The 21,017-nt window shown below is 41.1% G+C and overlaps 1 protein-coding gene across 1 annotated transcript in view; it reads right to left on the bottom strand.

The window, feature by feature from the left end:
• Positions 1–10,034, bottom strand: part of LOC117479602 (metabotropic glutamate receptor 7-like) — a 64,348-nt gene extending 54,314 nt beyond the window's left edge. The window contains exon 1 of the mRNA XM_034126701.1: positions 8,750–10,034. Within this exon, the coding sequence (XP_033982592.1) occupies positions 8,750–9,253 (504 nt within the window). The 5' untranslated portion in view covers positions 9,254–10,034. The remainder of the gene's footprint in view (positions 1–8,749) is intronic.
• Between the last annotated feature and the right edge of the window lie 10,983 nt (positions 10,035–21,017).

Below are 21,017 nucleotides of genomic sequence, written 5' to 3'. Positions count from 1 at the left end.
TGTGTACAGAAATGTATTGCTAGAAATAACTTTGGAGATCACAAGCCTTGTCCTCTTGTCCCATCATAAGGTCAATTCTGACAAATTACAACCAAAGACCTGAGAAACATACCCACTAGCTTTAGTTTGAATTGTACGATGTATTTAGTACCAATTAGCAAATAATACATACTGCTAACATTTTAACTGCTAACTAAGATGGTGAAAATTACCATTATACCTTCAGCATGTTCAAATTGCCATTGTGTACATGTTAGCATGCTGACGTTAGCATTTAGCCTATAGAGTGGTGCAGGAACGCGTCCTTAAACCCGGAAGTGAGTTAGCATTTTACCACTCCCGGTTCCCTCGTCTCAGAGTCAATGGGATTTATAGGATTTTGGAAAATAGCTCGAAATAAGGTCTGTGGTTGACACAAATTTAAGAGACGGATCACGTTTTGTTCTACAACATTAAATACATCAGCAGTGACCCCACTGGTGATTTTTGAAGTGTCTGAAAAACGATGGTTGTTAACAAGTGGCTGAATAGGACTACAGAAGTTCTCGAGGACGTTGTACGTCATTACGTCATTACGCCGAACACGTAAACACTCCCGCTAAGTTTGTTTGCCCCTGTTCTGCCTGAAAACAAGTACCTGCTTCTTGCAGACTGTTAAAACAAACGCTTCGACTTGTACAATTTTGAATCTGTATTTTTTAATATCGATCTTAAGTTGTTGTGACGTTGAAGTCGTGCGACCCTGCTGTACTCAGCTGTAGTTCGTTTATAGCATAACGTTAGCATTTTGCTTCTGGCGATTAGATTTATGATTCGAAAATTATAAAAGTAGGGTAGACATGTGGAGATTATCCGGCTGAACAAAACGTGCATTTATCAAACAGGTTCGTTTTCCACAGATCTTATTTTTTACAATATTCCAAAATCCTATGGAGAAATCCCATTGCTTTTTGAGGGAACCCATGCGCAGCTTACTTCCGGGTCGGCCTACAAAAATACGTCATCCCTGCACCACTCATTTAACACTGCATTAGATCAGCCTCACAGAGCCATTCTTAGTCTTCTGGTTGCTAACCTTTTTTCCTTAAAATGCATCTTTTATGTGTTGCAAGGGGATTCTCCCTGACAAGTAGATCCGCAGGATTAGTCTTAAGTGCAATATACTTTAAAAGGTGCAATGTGGTTTCAGAGCAGGGGTGGGCAAAGTGTTGAGAAAGCGATAAAACAGAGAACAAAGCACAGATATAGGGTCTGAGAGGAACTGCAACAATACCTCTGTTTGAAGCAGCAGACACTCTCACAGGCAGCAATAAAGGCAGCCGTTTAACAATTTCACTTTAAACTCATTTAGCAGGATTTGAGGAACTGTGAGATGAGAGGGATGTGCCTCACAAAAACAGATCATAATTAAAAGGCACATTTCTTATTGATCTACACAGACGTTTCAAGCTCAAATAAGGTTTTCTACCATGGAAAAATACTTGGATGATATTCAGAAGTCTGCTATGGTTTAGTGACTTTGTAATCCAACCAGAATGTTGCCTGAAACCCACAGTGGTGCGGTGCAACAACTACAATTAACCCTGTTATAACGCCTTTCAGCCCAAATCGTTTTCTGGGAAGCAATGGGGGCATTTTTCCTTTTAGGAGGGATGAGTGAGAGGCCATCCAGAGCCATCAGAGAGCTCCTCATGCTTCTGCACACATCCGCGTAAGAGGATCGGACGTAATGGGGTTTCCTCTTCTGTGGCTCCTTCTGCTCGCCAGATAAACTGCAGAAAACTTCCGACAAAGTCTAAGAGTGCTATTGTTGTCACACTTTCCAGTCATTGCCGACAATACGTTTTAAAGGAACGCGGGTGTGACCTCAATCGGAGCAGAGATAAGCTTTTAAGCAGGTGCCTTCTTCTCTCGCCTTGCATGTAGTGGCAGAACATGGCGGTGATAGCCAGACTGGGAGAGTCAAGAAGAAGAAGATGGACCTTTATTTATCAAGCTGCTGCAATTGTCAAGCAGACTGCAAACCCATGAAGGATGGGACCTCATTAAAGATACCGAAACAGTACTAGCTATAAGCACAATCATCACAAAGAAACAAAATATGTCTGCATTTAAATGACAAATGGAACAAGTGAACCAGCTGTATTTTCATTGATAAACATTTATTCATATAGCATGCCATTATGTTGCTGAATAATAAAGTACACCATCCCCCAAGGCCTTTGGGAATAGCCAAGACCTTAATATCGGGCATGCACGGTTTCATTTATTCTCCTGGTGGCAGGCTGCTGACCTAATGACCTCATGTCAGCCGCAATGACAACTTGTTTGACACAGGGATATTTTATTAATACTATTAATATTGCATTAATGGCTCACAGTGCCTAGTGTTTTTGCGTGTGGATATGCACCTGCTCCACTGAACATGAGGGCAACAGCACTACAAACAACACTATGTCCCGCAAAAGGTCAAAAGCATGGGAATTAAAATAAATAAATTAGTCTCACAGGCAACCCTCTTCTGTTATCAGTTTAGTTATTGCCTTTGCAGGTCTGAATTGTCCCGGAGTATAGTTTGTGCTTCGGAAAACAATTAACAGACATGGAGTTGTATTTTGCAAACATCCCAACTCGATTATAAAAATAATGGATTTTTTTGTTTGCAATATTTCCAATTCCAACACCGGATCTAGACATGTAATCGGTTAAACCTGGCACTCAGACTTGTGCTGCCAGTTTTTCCAACCAGATCACTTCAGTTAAATGCATTTATCTGCATCCCAGTATAACTACCATGTTCATACCAAAAAGCTGCTTCTTGTTTTTAATTGAACTCATCTTGTTCACTCCTCACTGAGTTCAATCTGTTAGATCTCCAACCTGAAAGATAGCAAGGCTCACCGGCCTGCAAGCCAATTTGAAAGACCAGGCGGGATTGACCTCTCCTTAAGTACCTATTGATTGTTTGCATCCTTGTTTCTATAACTGCATGCCTAAAGAACACAAACAGCAGGACAAGGTTCATGCTTTCTGGCTCTCCATTAGTGCAAGGATAGAGATAGTGGAAAAAAAGAGTGGAAAGTAATCAATAAAACAGCTGCACGTTGCTCAACCTGAGGAATGCTTTTGTTAGTTTGATGGCCATGCTAACACCCTCATGTAATGCTTGGTAACCCTGGCCACATTATTTCCTGTCCTACCAGCTTTTTGACACAGCATGCGAGTAAATGTTACCTTGCCAATTCTGGTCTGAGCGGGCCATAAGTCAGCATCTCATTAAATGGATGGAATAAAAACCAGCAGGGCACTCGGGCCCAAGGACCAAAGAGGAGAATCACTGGACTGAAGATTATGTATTTAGTATATCCATGGGACAAATACAAAGTAACACTTTTAAAGTTCCCAAAAACGCTCTCTACTAAAGTTTATTCTATTATCATTTATATTATATCATAATACTTTTACTAGGCAGTATAATTTGTATTCACACTGTAATGGCGCATTTCCACCGCAGGCCTCGCTCGACTTAGTACGGTTTTGTTAGGCCTTGTTAGGCCCGGCTCACTTTAATGCTGCGCTTCCATTACAGTTTAGGAACTGGGGTAGTATCTATAGTACCGCAGTGTAGGCGGAGCCGTGACGTCATCTTCAATGAGCACCCCAGAAAAACAACATCAGCCGTTAGCTGTTAGTACTCAAGCTCACAGCTCCTCATATCTGTTCAGAAACTAGACAAAAGTTAAACAAGTACAAACCACAGACTGCCTGTGTCATGGTGAATACAGTCGCTGGTTTATTTATGTCTGTATAGGCCGTTGTTGTGAGTGTGGACGGTGGGAGCATATACAACGTTAGCTTAGCCGATCTCCATTCAGAAAACACCCATTTTAAAAGGTTTTTCACCTGCCGTCTGTCTGCAGACTTGTCAAAGCATTAATTTATGGTTTTTACTAACCGGTATCAGTATGTTGTTACTTCGGCATCATTTTGAAACGTGTATTACAATTAAATCACGGTCAAATATGTTCATCTTGTTGTAGTTGTAGCCCCCTTGCCAGCAATTCTCTCTCTAGTTTAGCAAACTCAGCCCTGTTTGTTGGCCCCGATAGAACCATGATTTTGTCAGGCCAGAAAAAAGGTGAAAAAGTAGCCCCGGGCCGGAACTAGGCATAGTGGAAACGCAACCAAAAACGGGCCCGGCACGACACGGCACGCTTAAACCGCGCCATGGTGGAAATGCGCCATAAGACTTTCAAGAATTATTTAACATGTTAAAAGTTTACTTAATTTATTCACCCATTTCATAGGCAATATCCTAGTTCTGAAGGTTATTTATAAAAAAATATAAATAGTTCTACAAAAACAGTATGAATTATCAAACATTTAAATCCTGTCAGGAATAATGTTATTTATGAAAAGAGTGTCATTAGACCGTAAATCAAGTGTGTTTATAGTTCTGGAGAGGAGACCTTCTTTGGAGAGTTTTGTATGCAATGTATTGTTTTTGTGCTCTTCGTGGAAACAATGACAAAAACCAAACGGTATGGTGCTGTCTTGTTCCCTTGTCTTCTTTTATTCTACAAGGACGTAATGTTTCAGACACAAATTGTGTCCCTCGGGGCTGTACTTTTTGATGTAATGCTGATGTGATTTTCACATAGGTACGATGTTATTCTTCCTACTAGTGTCTTCACAGCTCATCTATAAATACAGGCATCCTCCCAAACCATTACCTGATGTCCATGTAGAATAAAAGGAAAATTGGGAATAGGATAGATGTATGCACGTTTTTTTGTTGCAGCTATTTGTTAGCAAGCTGCTCTAAATACGTTTTCATATGAATGTGTGACTTCTACATGAAACAATCGATTGAATTGTAGTTTGTCTTCTTTTTGAGTTTTTGGCCAAAATCAAGCTTAAATAGAAACCATTTAGAAAGTCAGACAGATAGACTCACATTACTCATTCTGATTTAGTAATTCCCTTGTTCTTTGGTCTAAGAATTATTAACATTGTGCATATTCAGCCAGTTTTCTCCTAGGTGAATCCCACTGAGTCTTTCTCAACCTGTTTTTTTCATTCTTGTTCTTGATAAATGGTCAATTTTTGTTCGACTTTCAGACTACCTGACTTTACTCTTAGCTACAAACAGGAGTCTCATTCTTTGCTGTACCGTAAATGAGAGTAAACTAACTAACTGCTCCCACCCAATAATAGCATCTTTACAAACACACAAACGTATATATATATTGTATGTGTTATACATAAAATAGCTCTTATGGTTTTCTCACAAGAGGCATAAATTGGACAGAAATGTCAAGATATGAGAAGTGGAATTACTTTGTTTTCCATTTTCTCACATTCTTGTTATAAAGAAATAATGCACTGAGTGGGGTCTCTGTGTCACACTCTGAATGAATAAAAGCCAATTAGCAAGCGATGGAAAAAATGGCCAAAGTCACTGGTGTGGATCATGAAATATCCATGAGACAATTGTGTTTGCATTCCTTCAGAAATGGTAATTGAGCTCTTTGTATGCATATATATATAGATGTGTGTGTGTGTGCGTATATAATCATATAGTGCAAACGTGACATACCAACAGTGTCCCCTATGATGGGGCTGAACACAGTGCTAGAGATGTGAGTAATTGACCTGCGCTAACTCATGCGTCAATGTACAAAGGGCAACAGTTTTTAGAAAAACAGATAATATAATTAACCTTTGACATTTTGTGTGAGCCTGTCACGTAAGTCAAACACACAGCAGTCATATTCCTATGGCGTCCGTCTCAGTCTCTGGAATAGATCACACTGCAAGCCTTCAATCTCCTTCAAATCAATCACGGTGGTGATTCTGTAAAAAAAACGAGATAAAAAGCCGACCGGAGCCTGTCAGGGCTCTGAGAGCAGAGGACGTCAATGCCTCACTTAGACAGCTCGTCTGAAGGGGCTGCTTCCCCAGACACGGGGACAACACGCAGTTCACCTGCATTCAATACAAAGTTTTGCCCCGTTTAAAAAAAAATGAGATGGACAGAGCATTGCAAGCTGAATTCCCTGATGTAAATGTCATCTGGATAAAAATCAATTTCATGATTCATTCAAGAGGACAGGCCTTACAAATGGACGAAGTTGCCGGGTCTTTTCAACTACAGTGTCGTCCTCCCCGAGAATGACTGGGTGCTCCATGAGCTACACAGAAGGGATTGGACAATTTTTCAAAAGGTGCACACTATCATTGCTCCTGGTAACAATTCAAAAGTTTGGCTGATTGATTTTTTTTTCCTCCTGTGGCATTGTTGCTTCTCATTTCCAACACAGCATGAAAGGCAGTGAAATAAAAACATCTTAGCAGCAAATCGGCCTCACCATGGCAACAGTATTGATCAACCCTCCTAGGTCCTCAGACAAATCTTTCCCTCATGTCAATTTCCCAGCATTAACAGTTCAGCAGCTATGTCTTGAATAGACAACCGTGGTGTTTTGCGCATGGAAATACAAATCTACAATCAACATTAAGCTGCACTGATCATTCATTTATCACAGAGGGGAGACACCAAATCACCTGATGATATTCACTGAGAACAAAGGGTGAAAGAGGCTCGGAGAAAAGCTCAGTGAGAGCACATTGACCAAAAGCTTAATGTGTAAAGATTTCACTTCAAAGTCCATTAGACTCCTTAGTTGTGGCCACAATCGAATGTAACTCAAATTGACATGGACAAGAAACACTTTTCTTCAGAAGAAAATCGGCTTTGCTTCATTGGCTTCATTAATCATAACTGAACAGGTGTTATTATCAAGCTTTTCATTCTTTTGGCTTGATGCTTGATGGATCGCAGTTATATACAATCTCTGACATTTGTAAAGGCTGCAACACACTAATCAAATGCAGTCAAACTAATGAGCATAAATGTGCTGGCAGCTCTCATTTCTGGTAAGTATTGATTATACACTACCATGTGGCCTCACATTTAATTCATCATCGTTTATTATCAGAGCTATCATCACCGCTGGCTAAGAAAAAACAAGTGTGCTGAAGGGCAAACGGCTTCAGACTGGATTTATCGTGTGTGCAGATTTGACTGTGGTTATTAAATTCACCTCTCTGACAACGTTTGAAGGGAAATAAGATGAAATACAGAGTGTCTGACAGAGCTTCATGACAACTGCTCTTCAATCCAGATTCCCCAAGCTTGAGCTCCAGGTAAACATTGTTCATGGACTACTCCTACGCTTTACATGTACAGACATGCTGGTATGCCTGACATGAATTTCCCAATACATACAAGTTGCATTGCTTGCATGCAAAAAAAGGAAGTACTGCAATCTTCCCACACTACAAAAATAACAACTGTATTGAGGGTGCTTCAAAGCATCGCTAGAGGGTTTACCAACTTGGATAATAAAAAATTAATTTGTTATCTCAGCCTATATAGGAACCAAAAGCTGAAGGTTGTGGTTGCGACCATTGGTCTAATTGTTTAGTCTATGGAGCCAAAAAACCCCAAGGGACAACTGCTGTGAAAGAAAAAAAAAGTGTTGCATGTGAAAGTGGTTATGTGCATGCGTGTGTGTGAAAAGAAAAGGAAGAGGAGGGCTAAAAGCATGTTAAGCACTTTGATGGTCTTGCAGTGCAGTTAAACAGCTACTTAAAGCCAGGCCTCATGATTTGTCTAATTGAACTGAAACAAAACACCAGACGACAAAACTATGAGTTACAATCTGCAACAGCAAATCATTAGCACTAACTCTGCCACTCTGATGATCCGCACTGCTGTCCTCTCACAAGAAAACTGCATAAAAGTCTTCACATTTGCATAAGTATCCACATGGTAGTTCATGTAATTAGACATTTTGCTATGGAGATGTGTCTTAAATAATTCATCTACTGTATTGGTGCCCTGCTGTGTTTCCTTCTCCACTGCAGCACCAGCAGTGGGCAAACACTGTCAGTCGACTCTCATCCAACAGGAATAGAGATGCTTTTCCCATGAACCCCAGCTAACTCATTCTGAAATTAGTAGTGCAAATTCATTTCATTAACTCACAGCCATCGAGCTCAATTAGGACACGAAGAGTTTGAATCTCTTTTCAAAGAAGGTGCCTCCTGTAGATAAAAGCAAGCCATAAATCAAGGCGTTTAGGTTCAAAACAATTCAAAAAAATGCCTGCAGTCACTCTGCACAAGAGGCTCATATAATCATGTGCAATCACATGGAGCGGGCCTGTTATTCTCAGGAGGGGGTTGTTGAGTTTGGGTGTGATTGTGTCAGGCTGTCAGTGCCCACTCATCCAGACTCTGGATTGAGACTGGAACAGACGGGAGCTGTTCTTCACCACCACCGGGGACAAGCAACAGCAACTCAACTGTCTCACCCACAGTGTGGTGGAGGAGAAAACCACCAAAATCACTTCGCCTTTCCTTTGTAACAGTATTTTAAGATAGAGAAATCTAGAGGAAATTGTTATAACATGCCCCAAATTTAAATGGGAGAAAATGAAAATGTATGTGTAAAAACAGAAGATTTTTGTTAATACCAGTTACTTTGTGAGATAAGGTTTTATGGTGGTTACTAGGCTACTCCCTGTTCACGTCTGCTTCCCGTAACTGAGTGGGTTGCAATGAGGCAATGGACACTCCTCCCTTTAAAACCGATTATTACCAGATGCTTGGACACTAGCTGCATCAGTGAAAACACTATTTTAAAAACCCACAAAACTATCGCTCACGCTCAAAGACTTGCCTGAAAGAGGCGTAGGATGTTGGCAACCATAATCGATACTGAGCTCGCCGAGGCTCCGATGACTCCCACCACTTTTTCAGGCTTGACAAACACCGGTGGCTCCCCGTTAGTGCATCTCACGTCGGAGGTGTCCTTCGTGATCAGGGCTTGAACGAAAGTTAAAGATTGCTCCAGTGCGTAGGTATCCCTCGAACACGTCTCCAGCACCCGGGCGCCTAAGGTGATGTTGGGTAGGAGTGTTTCGTCCTGGTTTATTTGGTCCAAAGCGTACATCATGGCCTCAAGCCGCTGAATCCCGTTCTCCTTTTTGAGGTCCCCGCACGGCATGCCATCGGCCCCCCTGGCATGCACCGGGAAGAGTCCACCGAGGGTCAGGTGCCCCTCAGTCCGTATTGAATGGGGCGCAAAAGTCTCCTGAGGCAGCGCGAAATCTACCACAGTCCTCATGAGCAAAAACGCTCTCCATATAGTGCTCAGTTTCACGCACAAACCTGGACCAGCCATGATCAACTTTTAGGGAAAAATGGAGTCTGCAATGCGCGGAATGTAGAACCACAGAGGTAAAAGAAGTTTGTTAAAACGAATCCATTATTTTTCAGCAAGGAGGAGATTCAACAAGCTGGGCTGAAGAACCGAGACGCAGTGGATGGTTCAGACAAACTGCGCCCATCGCGTCGCTGCCAGGAGTGAGCGGTGCAGCTTGTTGAACAGTGAAGCTCCTGACGGTAATACAGTTCCCTCGGAAAGAGACGCTACATCCATTAGTCAGAAAACATCAGTAATAGAAGATAACCACCCGCTTCTGATGAACTGGCTTAATTTAGTCTATTTATGCTGATTTCCAAGCGCGTAACGCAATAAAGCTGCTGCAATCGTCACTACCTGAAGCAGTGATTGCACGAGATTAGAAATATAGTGCTTTTTTAAGGAATTATCTTTCAGGATCAATACTTAGATGTTAGGACCGGCAGAAGTAGGTGACATTCTTCGTGCTCAGACCAACTCCACGGGAGCGCAGGGACACATCGCTCGGCTGTGGTGTCTGTCTCCCCCGGGGTTGCATATCATCTCCACAGTCTCCAAATAACAAGAAAGAAAAAAAAACGAGCTGAAACGAGCGGCCGACTAGGAGAAAAATCCAGCTAATTAAAACACTGACTCTCGGTCCCTGCAACCGCTTGCGTTTATACAAAATGAATGAGTCACAGCGAAGGAATCTCTGTGCGCCGAGTTTTCAGCCCCCATTCCCTGCGAGACGTCATTCAGCTGGCTAGAAAAAAAGAGAAAGCAGCATCACTTCGTGGCAAGGTTTTCAGGAAGTTGTCTTCAGACAGCTCAACGAGAAGGTAAACAAGGCGAACAAAATGCACTTATAGACTTGAAGACAATTGTTCCTCTGAGTGCATCTCAGTGCGCATGAATCTCTTTCTCCCTCTACTTCCCCTCCCTCAGTTATTCCCCCTCAAACACACAGAAAAACACATGCAGAAGTCGGAGAATGTTTTTTTCCTCTTTGCTTTTGATGTTAGCTGTGGCAGGGATGAAACAGAGATGTGTGGCATTAAGAAAACAAATCAGAGCTGCAGGTATTGAGGGCTTCACCCGCCTACTAAGAAGTGTCTTCCTGAAATAGTTTTGGATTCATTACTGATGCACCTTTAAAACGGAGGAGGGAGGGAGGGAGTGGGAGAACAGACACGTTTGGAGGGGTCCAGGCTGGTCTCCCAGGCAACCCTTCTTCAGAAGACACTCCTGATTCATCCTGTGCACAACACACAGACACACACATGCCCACACACGTACACACTTGGTGAGCCTCATGCTGGCATGCACGCTGCCTGGCAAACAGACTGGTGAGAATTACCACACCTTTAGGAGCAAGGAACCCTCACATCTTCCCAACAAAACACTATCATCACCAAACTATTTAATTGCACAGATGGCGCTTTTACAAACAAGCAGATTATGATAATTTGCATTCAGTGGGCATGCATTAGCCAGGGACCCGCTCAGCAATTTGTGGCATTAAATAAAAAAGCTAGTTTCTATGTGTAATTCAAATCCCTTCTTTAAAAATACAAAAGTGTAAGACTAACAATGACTGCTGTATTTATTCAGTGGGTTACAGTTTTAGAAAAGGTGCCGACTGAGCACTCTGTAGATACATAATTAATGTACTGACCACCACTACACCACTGCCACAAATCCATCAATACTATCCACAGGGATGCTATTGTCAAGATATCACAGCAGCACTCTGGGAAACTGTCAAACAGGACGCAGTAAACGGATTATAGGATGAGTCAGTTAAGTTGCTTGATCATTGACTAATAAATAGCCTCTGAGAGTTGCTTTTTCGCGAAAATGATTATGAGGCATAGAATCACATTTTATGAACATGTTCGTTCCATTCGTTTGTGTTCAATTAAAAGATTAGAAAAGGCGATGTAGCTCTAATTGAAACATGTCCTATTGACATTACAGGCTTGGATGGACACATTTGTAATTAATTGAATTGAATAAAGATTAATTACAGCCTTATCCTACCCATGTAGTGTATTTATCTCCATTAGCCGCACTGATTTTGCATGAATATTTTCGTATAGGCAAATCGGCATTTCACACTCCAAGCATGTCAGTATGGTTGTGGGGTGCAAAAACAGCTTGTCAAGGCCAAAATTCATGAGCTGCACCAAAAATACATTTTAGGACACAGTGTGAGAACTGCTGGGAAGAGATTGCTGAGGAGAGAAATGAGGAATGTGAGACAGGAGGGAGGCAGATGGCCTCCTACACTGTGAGCGCACTGAGAAAGGAAGGCAGGCTTTGAAAAAATGCTGCAAAATTCCCTACAAATGACGCCCTGAGAGACTGGTGTCGCTACGCACGACACGAATTCCACCGCTCGGACTCTGCGGTGAGAGCCTGACACCCACTTACACTGTCAACGGAAAGGTTACTTTTGAAAAATGGGGCCCTCACCGTGATTTAATTTACTGACTAACCCCAGGAAGAGGGGTCTTTTCCCCAGGCAGGCAGTGTGATTTAGACTGAGATCACACTTTGGTTTGGATCTTCTCTCTTTCTCCTCACATTCATATAGACACTCACGGACACAAACACACTCAGATTATATCCATTTTCATTCCGTCCTGGGATAAGAAAGCTACAAGCGGGGAGAATTGCGAATGTGTTCAATATAAAGCTGACCAAACAAACAAACACTGCAATGGTTTCCATATGCCGGGGGTGCACTACATTTCAATGTTTCCCACTAGAGGAATTACAAGCTCCTATGAGAGACCAGAGCTTTTGTTTCAAGCATTCAATAACACGTCTGCTCGATGCTGTCTTCTTCAAGTCAATTACAGGGCTGGCACTGTGTGCTCCTTTAAAGAAAAGAACAATAAAAAGTCAACCTTCAGGACAAGAGGCAATAAGGTTTCCTTTTGGGCTGACACTGGGCACAATGGGGTCTGTCTGTCAAATTAATTAACCTGGAAACCTGTTTAATTCCCAGACTCAAAGGAAAGGGCCGTCGTATCCACAGGAAATAAATAACTCCAGAGCAGGAGGTAATTGCATGTCGGGGTGATTTGTTCGAAAGCAAGCAGGCCACCAGCCCCGTTTGGAGTCATGCATATTCTGTGAGGGTTGAGGGTTAATGTTAGATCAATGTAGGGGCAATGTTAGATTAGCAACATGAAGGTCACTGAGCTGTCGTGCCCCCATGTCTCATTTCGCACCATCTGCTTTGGAATAATAAAATCAGGCTATCTACAATTTTCTTCATCAGTGTTAGCAGAATAAGCTCCTGTGAATAGGGGAACAAACTGAAAGGTATTGTAATTCCACAGGCACGCTGTTTGGGAAGACAAATTCTTACCTCCTCTGCTGTTTACGCCAAAGACAAAGCAGGTGCACTGCAGCTAGGACGATACACTCTCCACGCTCTCAATTATCATTGTAATCCATCTGTCATACCAGCTCCCTTCTAATTATGTTTCTATAAAGTTGCTGCTGTGAGCCCAGTGCCCATTCACACTCGGAAATGTGAAAGATAGACAGATAATACACAAGTGGCCACCGGAATACATAACTGCAGGGGTAGCTTGGGAACAGGAGGTTTTTCTCCCTGGGCTATCTTTGAAACTCATGAGTTAAATGACAATGAGTTTGCTTAGATACACAGACATGTGGCCTTTGAAACGAGCAAGCGAACACAAGAGAAAGGAAAAGCCAAAGGAATATAAACTCCCCACCGCTACAGTTTTTTTTACCGCTGTTACAACTGTGGGTTCCTGATTGGTGGCCTGCCTTGATAATAATCAGATGTATTATATATGACAGTAACAGACCAAAAGATGCTGACCTTCCACCCACACAGTCCAGGAATCTTCCGGAGACCCTATTAGTGGCTGACGGGGTCTTTGTTTTGATGGCTAACCTCATGGTCCACTGGGCTTATGTGATAAGTGGGTGCAGCTGTGTTAGTTAGCCAGGAGGACTTCAGCCACAAATTTGATTGTGATAGCAAATGCCTCTCGCCTTGTGTCTGTTAATTAGCTGACCTTATGAGCAGCTCTGGACCTGTGTGAATCATTCTATCAAACATGCCCCTTCATGGTACATTGTGAAGGCGGGGATTTTGTCATTAGTCTTCATGAATGACTCATAACAACCCCTTTCTATGTGTCTTTGTTTGTTTTTGTGTGTGCAGCAGGGGGATGCAATATACCTGCGTACAGAAAGGTACATATGACAATCTATTCATAATGAAAAATGTCTCCATTGCAGGTTTAGTGTTTATTTAGTAACATTGTACAATAGTGGTTACAAAGATGAAAGGGAGGAATAAATTAGGATCTAAATGAGGATTATAAAATATGTAAGAATTATAATAACAGACAATCTTTGAAGTGAATCATACCTAGTAGTTACATGTTTCTGTATGTCATTATTCATATTCTTTTATTAAGTAAAGGTAATCGTTGTCAAACCACAGCAGAAGTCAGGAAAAAGATAAATACCTGCACTGGCATAAACATCAGGTCCTTTTTGTGTGCAGATAGAGTGGTTTGATCTATGATTCAACAAAGGTTTGCTCTTGTTTGAATTGATTTATGTCTCCATGGTAAACATTGTCCAGCAATATAGTTATTATGTGAAAGTACAGACTGTAGCTTCAAATGTAAAGTGGCTCTGCACTCCTGACGTGACACAAAGGAGAGGTGAGCTTGGAAAGAGGCAGGAGTGCCAAATGTCGGCATGTTTAAACTAACGTGTTTGGGCAGATTAAAACAATCTTGATGTTAGAGAGGACACCATCACTGAAACACTGCACATACGGACATCATAACCTCATCATCGCCTCACTTTGGCAGGCAAGCCTCTTAGTTAGTTATTCATTTCAATTGATGTTCTGGCAGCTGGTTACATACCACCACAGTTACTTAGAGTCTCATGTGTTTGCATTGCAAAAGCCTTGTTTCAAAGTATATTATTAAAAAATAAAATGTTGAGTGTATCATTGCAACGCAAATGAGCTCATTCTTCCATTTCTCACGTGAACTTTACACTTGGAAAGTATTAAAAGTGTGTGAGTGCATTATGGCTGTGCTGCTTGAATTAACTGCAGTGCTGTTTGTGTTGCAAATAACATATTTTCTTCATCTTATGCAGTTCATTACCATATGGAGCTGCTAGCAAGGACTGCGGTGGAGGACAGGCCTACTTATTTCAGATAAGTGCCCCTGCAGTCTTTACCAGAGTTTGAAAAGCATTCACAAAAGGTACTTTCACACACACATGCGCACACACACATTTTGAAGAATTTGCTTAGCCTGACTGCTTGCCGCTGCACAATTCATCATACACATGAATTAATCTCTCTTACTCATTAGGTGGAAATTAACTCTGTTACAAATTACCACACATAGCTCTCGCAAAAGGTGGAACAATGAATCATACTACCTTTATGTTTAATGGCCATGTGCTTAAATTGAAGCTTATGGTTGCTGCCTCATACGCTGTACATGTATGTCACTGTACATGTATGTCACTGTACATGTATGTCACTGTACATGTATGTCACCTACTTGAGCTGGAGGCTGTACTCAATTAAAATAGGGTCAAGTTAAACATTCCCCATTTTAACCATGTGCAAGGCTGAAGAGCATGCAGTTTTACAGTAATCCCCTGGGTTTATCTGTTCCGTGAGCTCACTGCTCCCGTGGTCCCCAGAAGCCCCCAGCCTCTCAGCCACGGTCTGACACCCTTTGGGCTCCCAATGGCCCGGTGGTCCCATAGGAGCACTGTGGCTGGAACTGTGGATCACAAAAGCTGCCTTTTCCCCATGGTCGCCACTGTGTCGGCACACTGGATGCCCTTTTTCATCCCAGCTGATCTCTCACAAAAAGAAGAAAAAGTGGGGGTGAGGAAATGTGTAGTTCACAGCGACAGGGGTACAATAGTGATGGCTAGTTTTGGAGTCAAGTTGAAGTCAGGGCGTTTATCCCTAAGTGACATCTCCTGCTGAGAAATCACTGCTTCAAAATGAAAGGAAATGACAGGAGGCATTGTGTCTTTACAGAGTTTTGAGGAAGGAATGATTGTGTATTGTAGATATTAATGGGATCCCGACACTGTGGAGTGAAAGTGAGTCCTGTCGGCACAGTACAATACAGGCTGAGCAGAATGGGACTTCTTATGGTTGCTCTGGGATTGAATAAAGCCCAGTTCATTTGCCACATATCACATTTTGTTACATGGTTTCCCACAATTCCTCATATTTCATCCGTGGAGCTGGCAATGGTCGTTTTATATCCCTCCTATTTCCTCCACCTTTCAGCTCGCTTTAAGCTCCTCCATGTCATGATGGTGATTTTTTTTTTTCACCCTTTTTGGAATGTCTCTCTTTTTGCTTTTCAAGCTGAAATTCAAATCTATAAATCAAAGGCAATGGTAGAAAAGACACGGAGACTGAAGGGCATTTAAATCCTTTCATAGATCCCAAAGCTTCAGAGAGCGAAATAAACAGGAAATTAAAATGGAGCTGGAAATGGTAGCAATCCCTCTTTTCAGGGGATTGAAACCAGGTGTATTTCTTAATGCTTCTTCCTGATTTATATTCTGCTTTGTAGGGAATGAATCCATCCTCTTCTCCTTTATTAATTTCCTTGAAAGGCGAAAGGAATTATAGTCTTTGAGAAATGGCTAAAAATGCACAATGATTTTTTCGCTGAATTGTTTTTGAGGTTTTATGTATTTGAGCAGTTGTTGTGCTTAATGTGCAAAACCATACAGTTTTCAATGTGCTTTTAAATTGTATCCCACATGGGCTCAGTCTTTCATACTGTATGAAATCATGTTTGACATACTCTGCAACCGTGCCTGCTCACCTGGCTGTGTGTTTTATCAAAATATTAATGCTGAACAAAGCGGTTGGCTAACCTTCAGATCGAACGTAATTTGCATAAAAGCATATGATTAGAGAAGATTTAGCCACCAATAGAAAACTATTTTATTCACACATGACAAGCATTGACTGCATTCATGAATGAGTGACTGAGCACAATTCACCATTTAAAGCTCAAACATGTGAGTGACCAAGCAGTGCTTTAGCTAAATGCAAACATACTCACAATAAATGGGGATCACCAAAGTTATTCAAATGAATCATAATCAGAGCATGTATGTATCATATGTATGTATCATATTTCAAGCCAATCGTACAAAGGTTGTTTAAACATTCAAATACAATCACAAATGTCAGCTTCATGGTGGCACTAAGGCAAAACTCAGGGGATAAAATGTTTTAGGACCATGTATGTCCGTATGAAATAAATTGAAAATTCATCCAAAAGTTGTTGACGTATTTCAGTCAGAATGTGGTGGACTGACAGATATTTCCATCCCTTGAGTCACAGACTTTGTATTCTTATCCAAGAATCTGGTCGTATGAGTCCAGAGTCCTATGACACATTTAGTTGAATGACATATCCAGAGTAAATATATGAATGTCACTGCTATATTTGTGTTAAGAGGGAGAAGCGATCACAGAAAAACATTATGAGACATGTTATTCTTGACAGCATCTTGCCAGAATTTTAATGAACCCTGAGCCTAATGCCTACACATGAATCACACTTTCCCTGAACACCAATGTAATACTATTGATTAACAACCTATAGATCTTTCCGCATAATGTCAACACTAGGGTTAAAATTGAACATTAATTTCAGGCACGGTTTCATAATCAAAGACAAGAGCCAGGAGGCCAACGCTGCACAAATACAAATAGATGTAATGCTCGTAGCGCGTAGATCGATATTTGTTTCTTCATTGTCTTGAGTTGACGCGTGAAGGAGAAATCCGAAACTCAAACATAATCACATCAAAATGACTGTTGTATGAAAAATGATACGTCTGCTCCTTTTCTTCAATAGACTCCCATACTATAAATTGCACACCATCAAACTGAAGTTATAAATCACAGCACTCCGAGGCATAGGCAGGAATGAGAGGCATGCTTTCTTTTTAAGTGGAGGCTTACGATTGAACCTCAGGCACTAGAGTCCATAAATCGCAGCATCAATTATTAACCTAAATCTGTTTTAATGTGCCAAAAGAAACCCCAGTGGGCAGGCTAATGCAACTAGCAGGAAACGAGGAGAACAGATAAAATGACCAGTGTGGCCAGAGTTGGCCCCTTTTTAAGTCAGGGATGGTGTAGAGTGCAGGAAAGCATCAGACGCAAGCTCATCATGTCAGATGTTAGGGGCCGTGAGGAGCCATATTAGCAGCTAAATAATAGAGAATTCCATTCATTGGAGAGTGGAAATATGCTGGTGAGCCATGATGACATAATTGATGAATGCCTCAGAGACATCTCGGTGCACAAGGGAGATACTGAGGCCAGCAAAGCAAAAACATTCCCTGTTCACTTTCCGGATGCTTTTTAGAAAACGTGTGTTCCAGTTCACAAGGGGATTAAAGTCATTTGAAAGTGCAGTGAAAGTAAACAGCAAACCATTAGCAGACAACCTTAGCAATCACAGCATACAGTAGCTGCAGGGATGTGGGTATATCATGATAGCAGGCTGAGACCAAAAGCAAACACAAAATCCATTCCCTCCAGGGTCAATAATGTTCCGCACGCTTTATTTTGCAGTAACATTTTATTAACCTGTTGACGCTCGCAGAGCATGCAGCAGTCACAAATGCGAAACGTCTTAAAGAAATGCTTTGCATGAGGGCTTTTGTGAGGAGAATTCAGGTAAACACCATTATCTTTTATTCATCTCAAATCCAATCACAAACGTAGATGAAATAGAAAGAGGTTAGTGAAGGATGCTTAAGCTTCAAAAGAACAAATTGTACAAACGTAATTCTATTTCTCTCTTTTATCACTTCAGGAAAATATAAGTTGAGGCACTGATGACATTTCCCTGGCTTCCACTATTTATTATTTAATTATTCATCATGTTTTCTAAGGGGAGAAAAAGGGCATGCTGATACGGAAGCAAGTCCTAATTTTGAAAAATGGGTGCTTGCCAGCATACCGTGGCAACGCGGTAGCCTCCAGTTGTGTACAGTGTTGAAAACCTGTTAAGTGTTTTTGATTTTCACACATTCAAACATCGATGGGGCAGAATCTACTTCTGCCTCACATCGAGCCAGGCAGTCAGTGGTGTTTGTTCTTACTTATTTAAGCAATCGGCTTTATTTCTTCCCAGTGATCACTGGGAGGCTCTCCAGGAAGCACTCAGATCTCTTCCTTTATCTGACAGAGGAGAGGAGGGGAGGGCGCGAGAGGAACACTGAAGCTGTCTTATTAGTGCTAAACTCTCCTGCTAAGGCCTTTAGATTGACGGGGAAAAAAGAAAAAAAAGTGTTCATGCAGGCTGTGCCATAAACAGTGGCAGTGATAAATATCTGCTGTCACTTCCAACATGACTCACTTGTCCGAGTCTTAGCTTTACTGCACACAGAGGAGGCTGGAGCAGAGCAACCATACACTGCTGCTAAATCTTTATCAGATTACAGATAATAGATGCACTCTATAAAATAGCTTATATTACTAGGGAGTGAGTTGAAGCGGAACACAGTTCACCACCAAATAGTGAATAATGAGAACAATTCTATAAAAGCACACACTGGCATTGATACAGGTAAAAAGCCATACAAGCGCTCATTACTCTTCGAATTGAAGGCCCGTTCAGGTTGTTTTATGTAGGCTTCGCTTTCTTACTGCTACCTTAAAGTGTCCTGTCTGAGAAGGGGCCACTTCAGACCTCCAGTCACCACGGACCTGTCAGTGAGTTGGGTTTTTTGGTTAGCAGTTAAGAAGATGGAGGATGGCAGTCCTGCAGAAAATGGACCCGAAACTAAAGATGCAAAAAATCATATTGGGCCTGGAGTTATTCAACACAAATCCATAGTCACTTAGAAAGTATATTTTCTGTGAAGCACTGGCTGTGTGACACTGCATAAAAGCATCACCACTGGATGGGGGTGATTCAGGTCCTTTGCGTAAAAGTAAAGATTCAGCAAAATAGAAATCCTCCATTGCAAGTGAAAGTCCTGCATTGAAAATGTCTGTATATTTTCTATAGATTCTATTAGATCTAAGGATCATAACGCAGCAAAACAGCCTCTTTGTGTGTTGAAGTGTTATCTATTAGCCTATTCCCTTTACCAAACATATAAATGCTTGTTTTGTTCTCTCTCGTTTTTTTATGGTTGCAATAAAAACACTTTTCCTAAGCACAAAAAAGTTTCGTGCACATTATATTTTAATCCATCCCCCTGACAGGTGTGGCATATCAAGATGATGATTAGACAGCATGGTTATTATTAAACAGCTGTGCCTTTGGCAAGTTACAATAATAAAACCCCCCTGAATCTATTTCACATTATTAGTGCTACAAATACACATTTCTTGATCACTCTGGATTCTTCCATGACGAGAATATGTCTCCAAAATGCCACTCACCATCAGAGGTTAGCATTTGCCCACTCAAGTCAGTTGTGGCGACAGAGGATGACGAGCCCACAGATGAGATCGCTGAAATGGTTTCTGTCTGGTTTGTGTTGATTTTTTTTGGTTGTGCAAACCAACTGTTGCATCAGCTGTTCTGGTGGCTGATCACAGACGATGTTGTAGTTGAAATACCGTGAAGGTCTTTGACAGGCGTAGTTAAATGTGGTCCTTTGTTGTAAGGAAGGTTGTTTGTAGCCTTCTGACAAATTCTGAGATTATGAGAGTGAGACTAATATTCATTTTGTGCTCATCAACATTGATTTGAACAGACATTAAACCTGAGAAAGGAACCTTTTGTGTGCATAGAAAAGTCTTTGATCTTTTATTGGACCTCATGGATAATAAGAGGGGAAGTCATTATATGTTTGTACAGAGTATTATCGGATCATTATAAATAATGCATTAAGTAGCATTTTATTGTTGTAGTTGGTTTCGGGATGGAGCAAATCATCTTTATCTTAATTATTATAAGTTTAATCTTTAGAAATGCATCATATTTAACAAAGTAACTATTATTATATGTCAAATAAATGTGGTTCAGTACAAATAACATTATTGCTCTGTGAATTGTGGTGTTCATATTCTTTAAAAAGTGCTTTTACAAACATTGATACCTGAGATTGACACTTGTTGCTGTGGATAATTGATACATCAATTGTAATCGTTGGCTACATCTGTTCAGAGCTTGTTCATTTGGCTTTCCTCCCACTCTAAACACATGCAAATCAGGGGGGATTAATGATTCTAAATGACCTATATGTGTAAATGTAACTTTGTATGTGCATCTCTGATTGCTCTTTGACAAACTAACAGCCTGTCAGAGATGTTTTTCTGCCTTTATATCCAGTGAGGCTGAAAGATTTCTTAGGCTCCTGAATAAGATGTTGATAACAATGAATGGATTTGTTGCATTTAGTTTCCCATTAGTGCAGAATAAAAGCGAGCATCCCTAATTACTGCCAAGCTAAGATCAGTATAATAAAGTCTTTATATTACATTACATTAGTTAACATTCATTAATCAAAAAGGATGGTACTCAACATGCACAATAAAAGTCATTAACTGATCCTATACCTTTGAAATACTTACAAAAAACGTACCTGTAGGAGTCATTAATACTTTCTAAAAAAGGCACGTGTTTAACTGATAATGAGACAAACATAATCACTAGTAGAAACACTTTCTACCAGAGACTAAAAATGCTTGGCTAGTGCACATCCACTC

The sequence above is a fragment of the Trematomus bernacchii genome, unplaced genomic scaffold (assembly GCF_902827165.1).
Source record: "Trematomus bernacchii unplaced genomic scaffold, fTreBer1.1, whole genome shotgun sequence".
In the NCBI taxonomy this organism is placed as follows: domain Eukaryota; kingdom Metazoa; phylum Chordata; class Actinopteri; order Perciformes; family Nototheniidae; genus Trematomus; species Trematomus bernacchii.
Note: the sequence above shows the minus strand (reverse complement) of the source record. Positions and strands in the feature narration are given on the sequence as shown.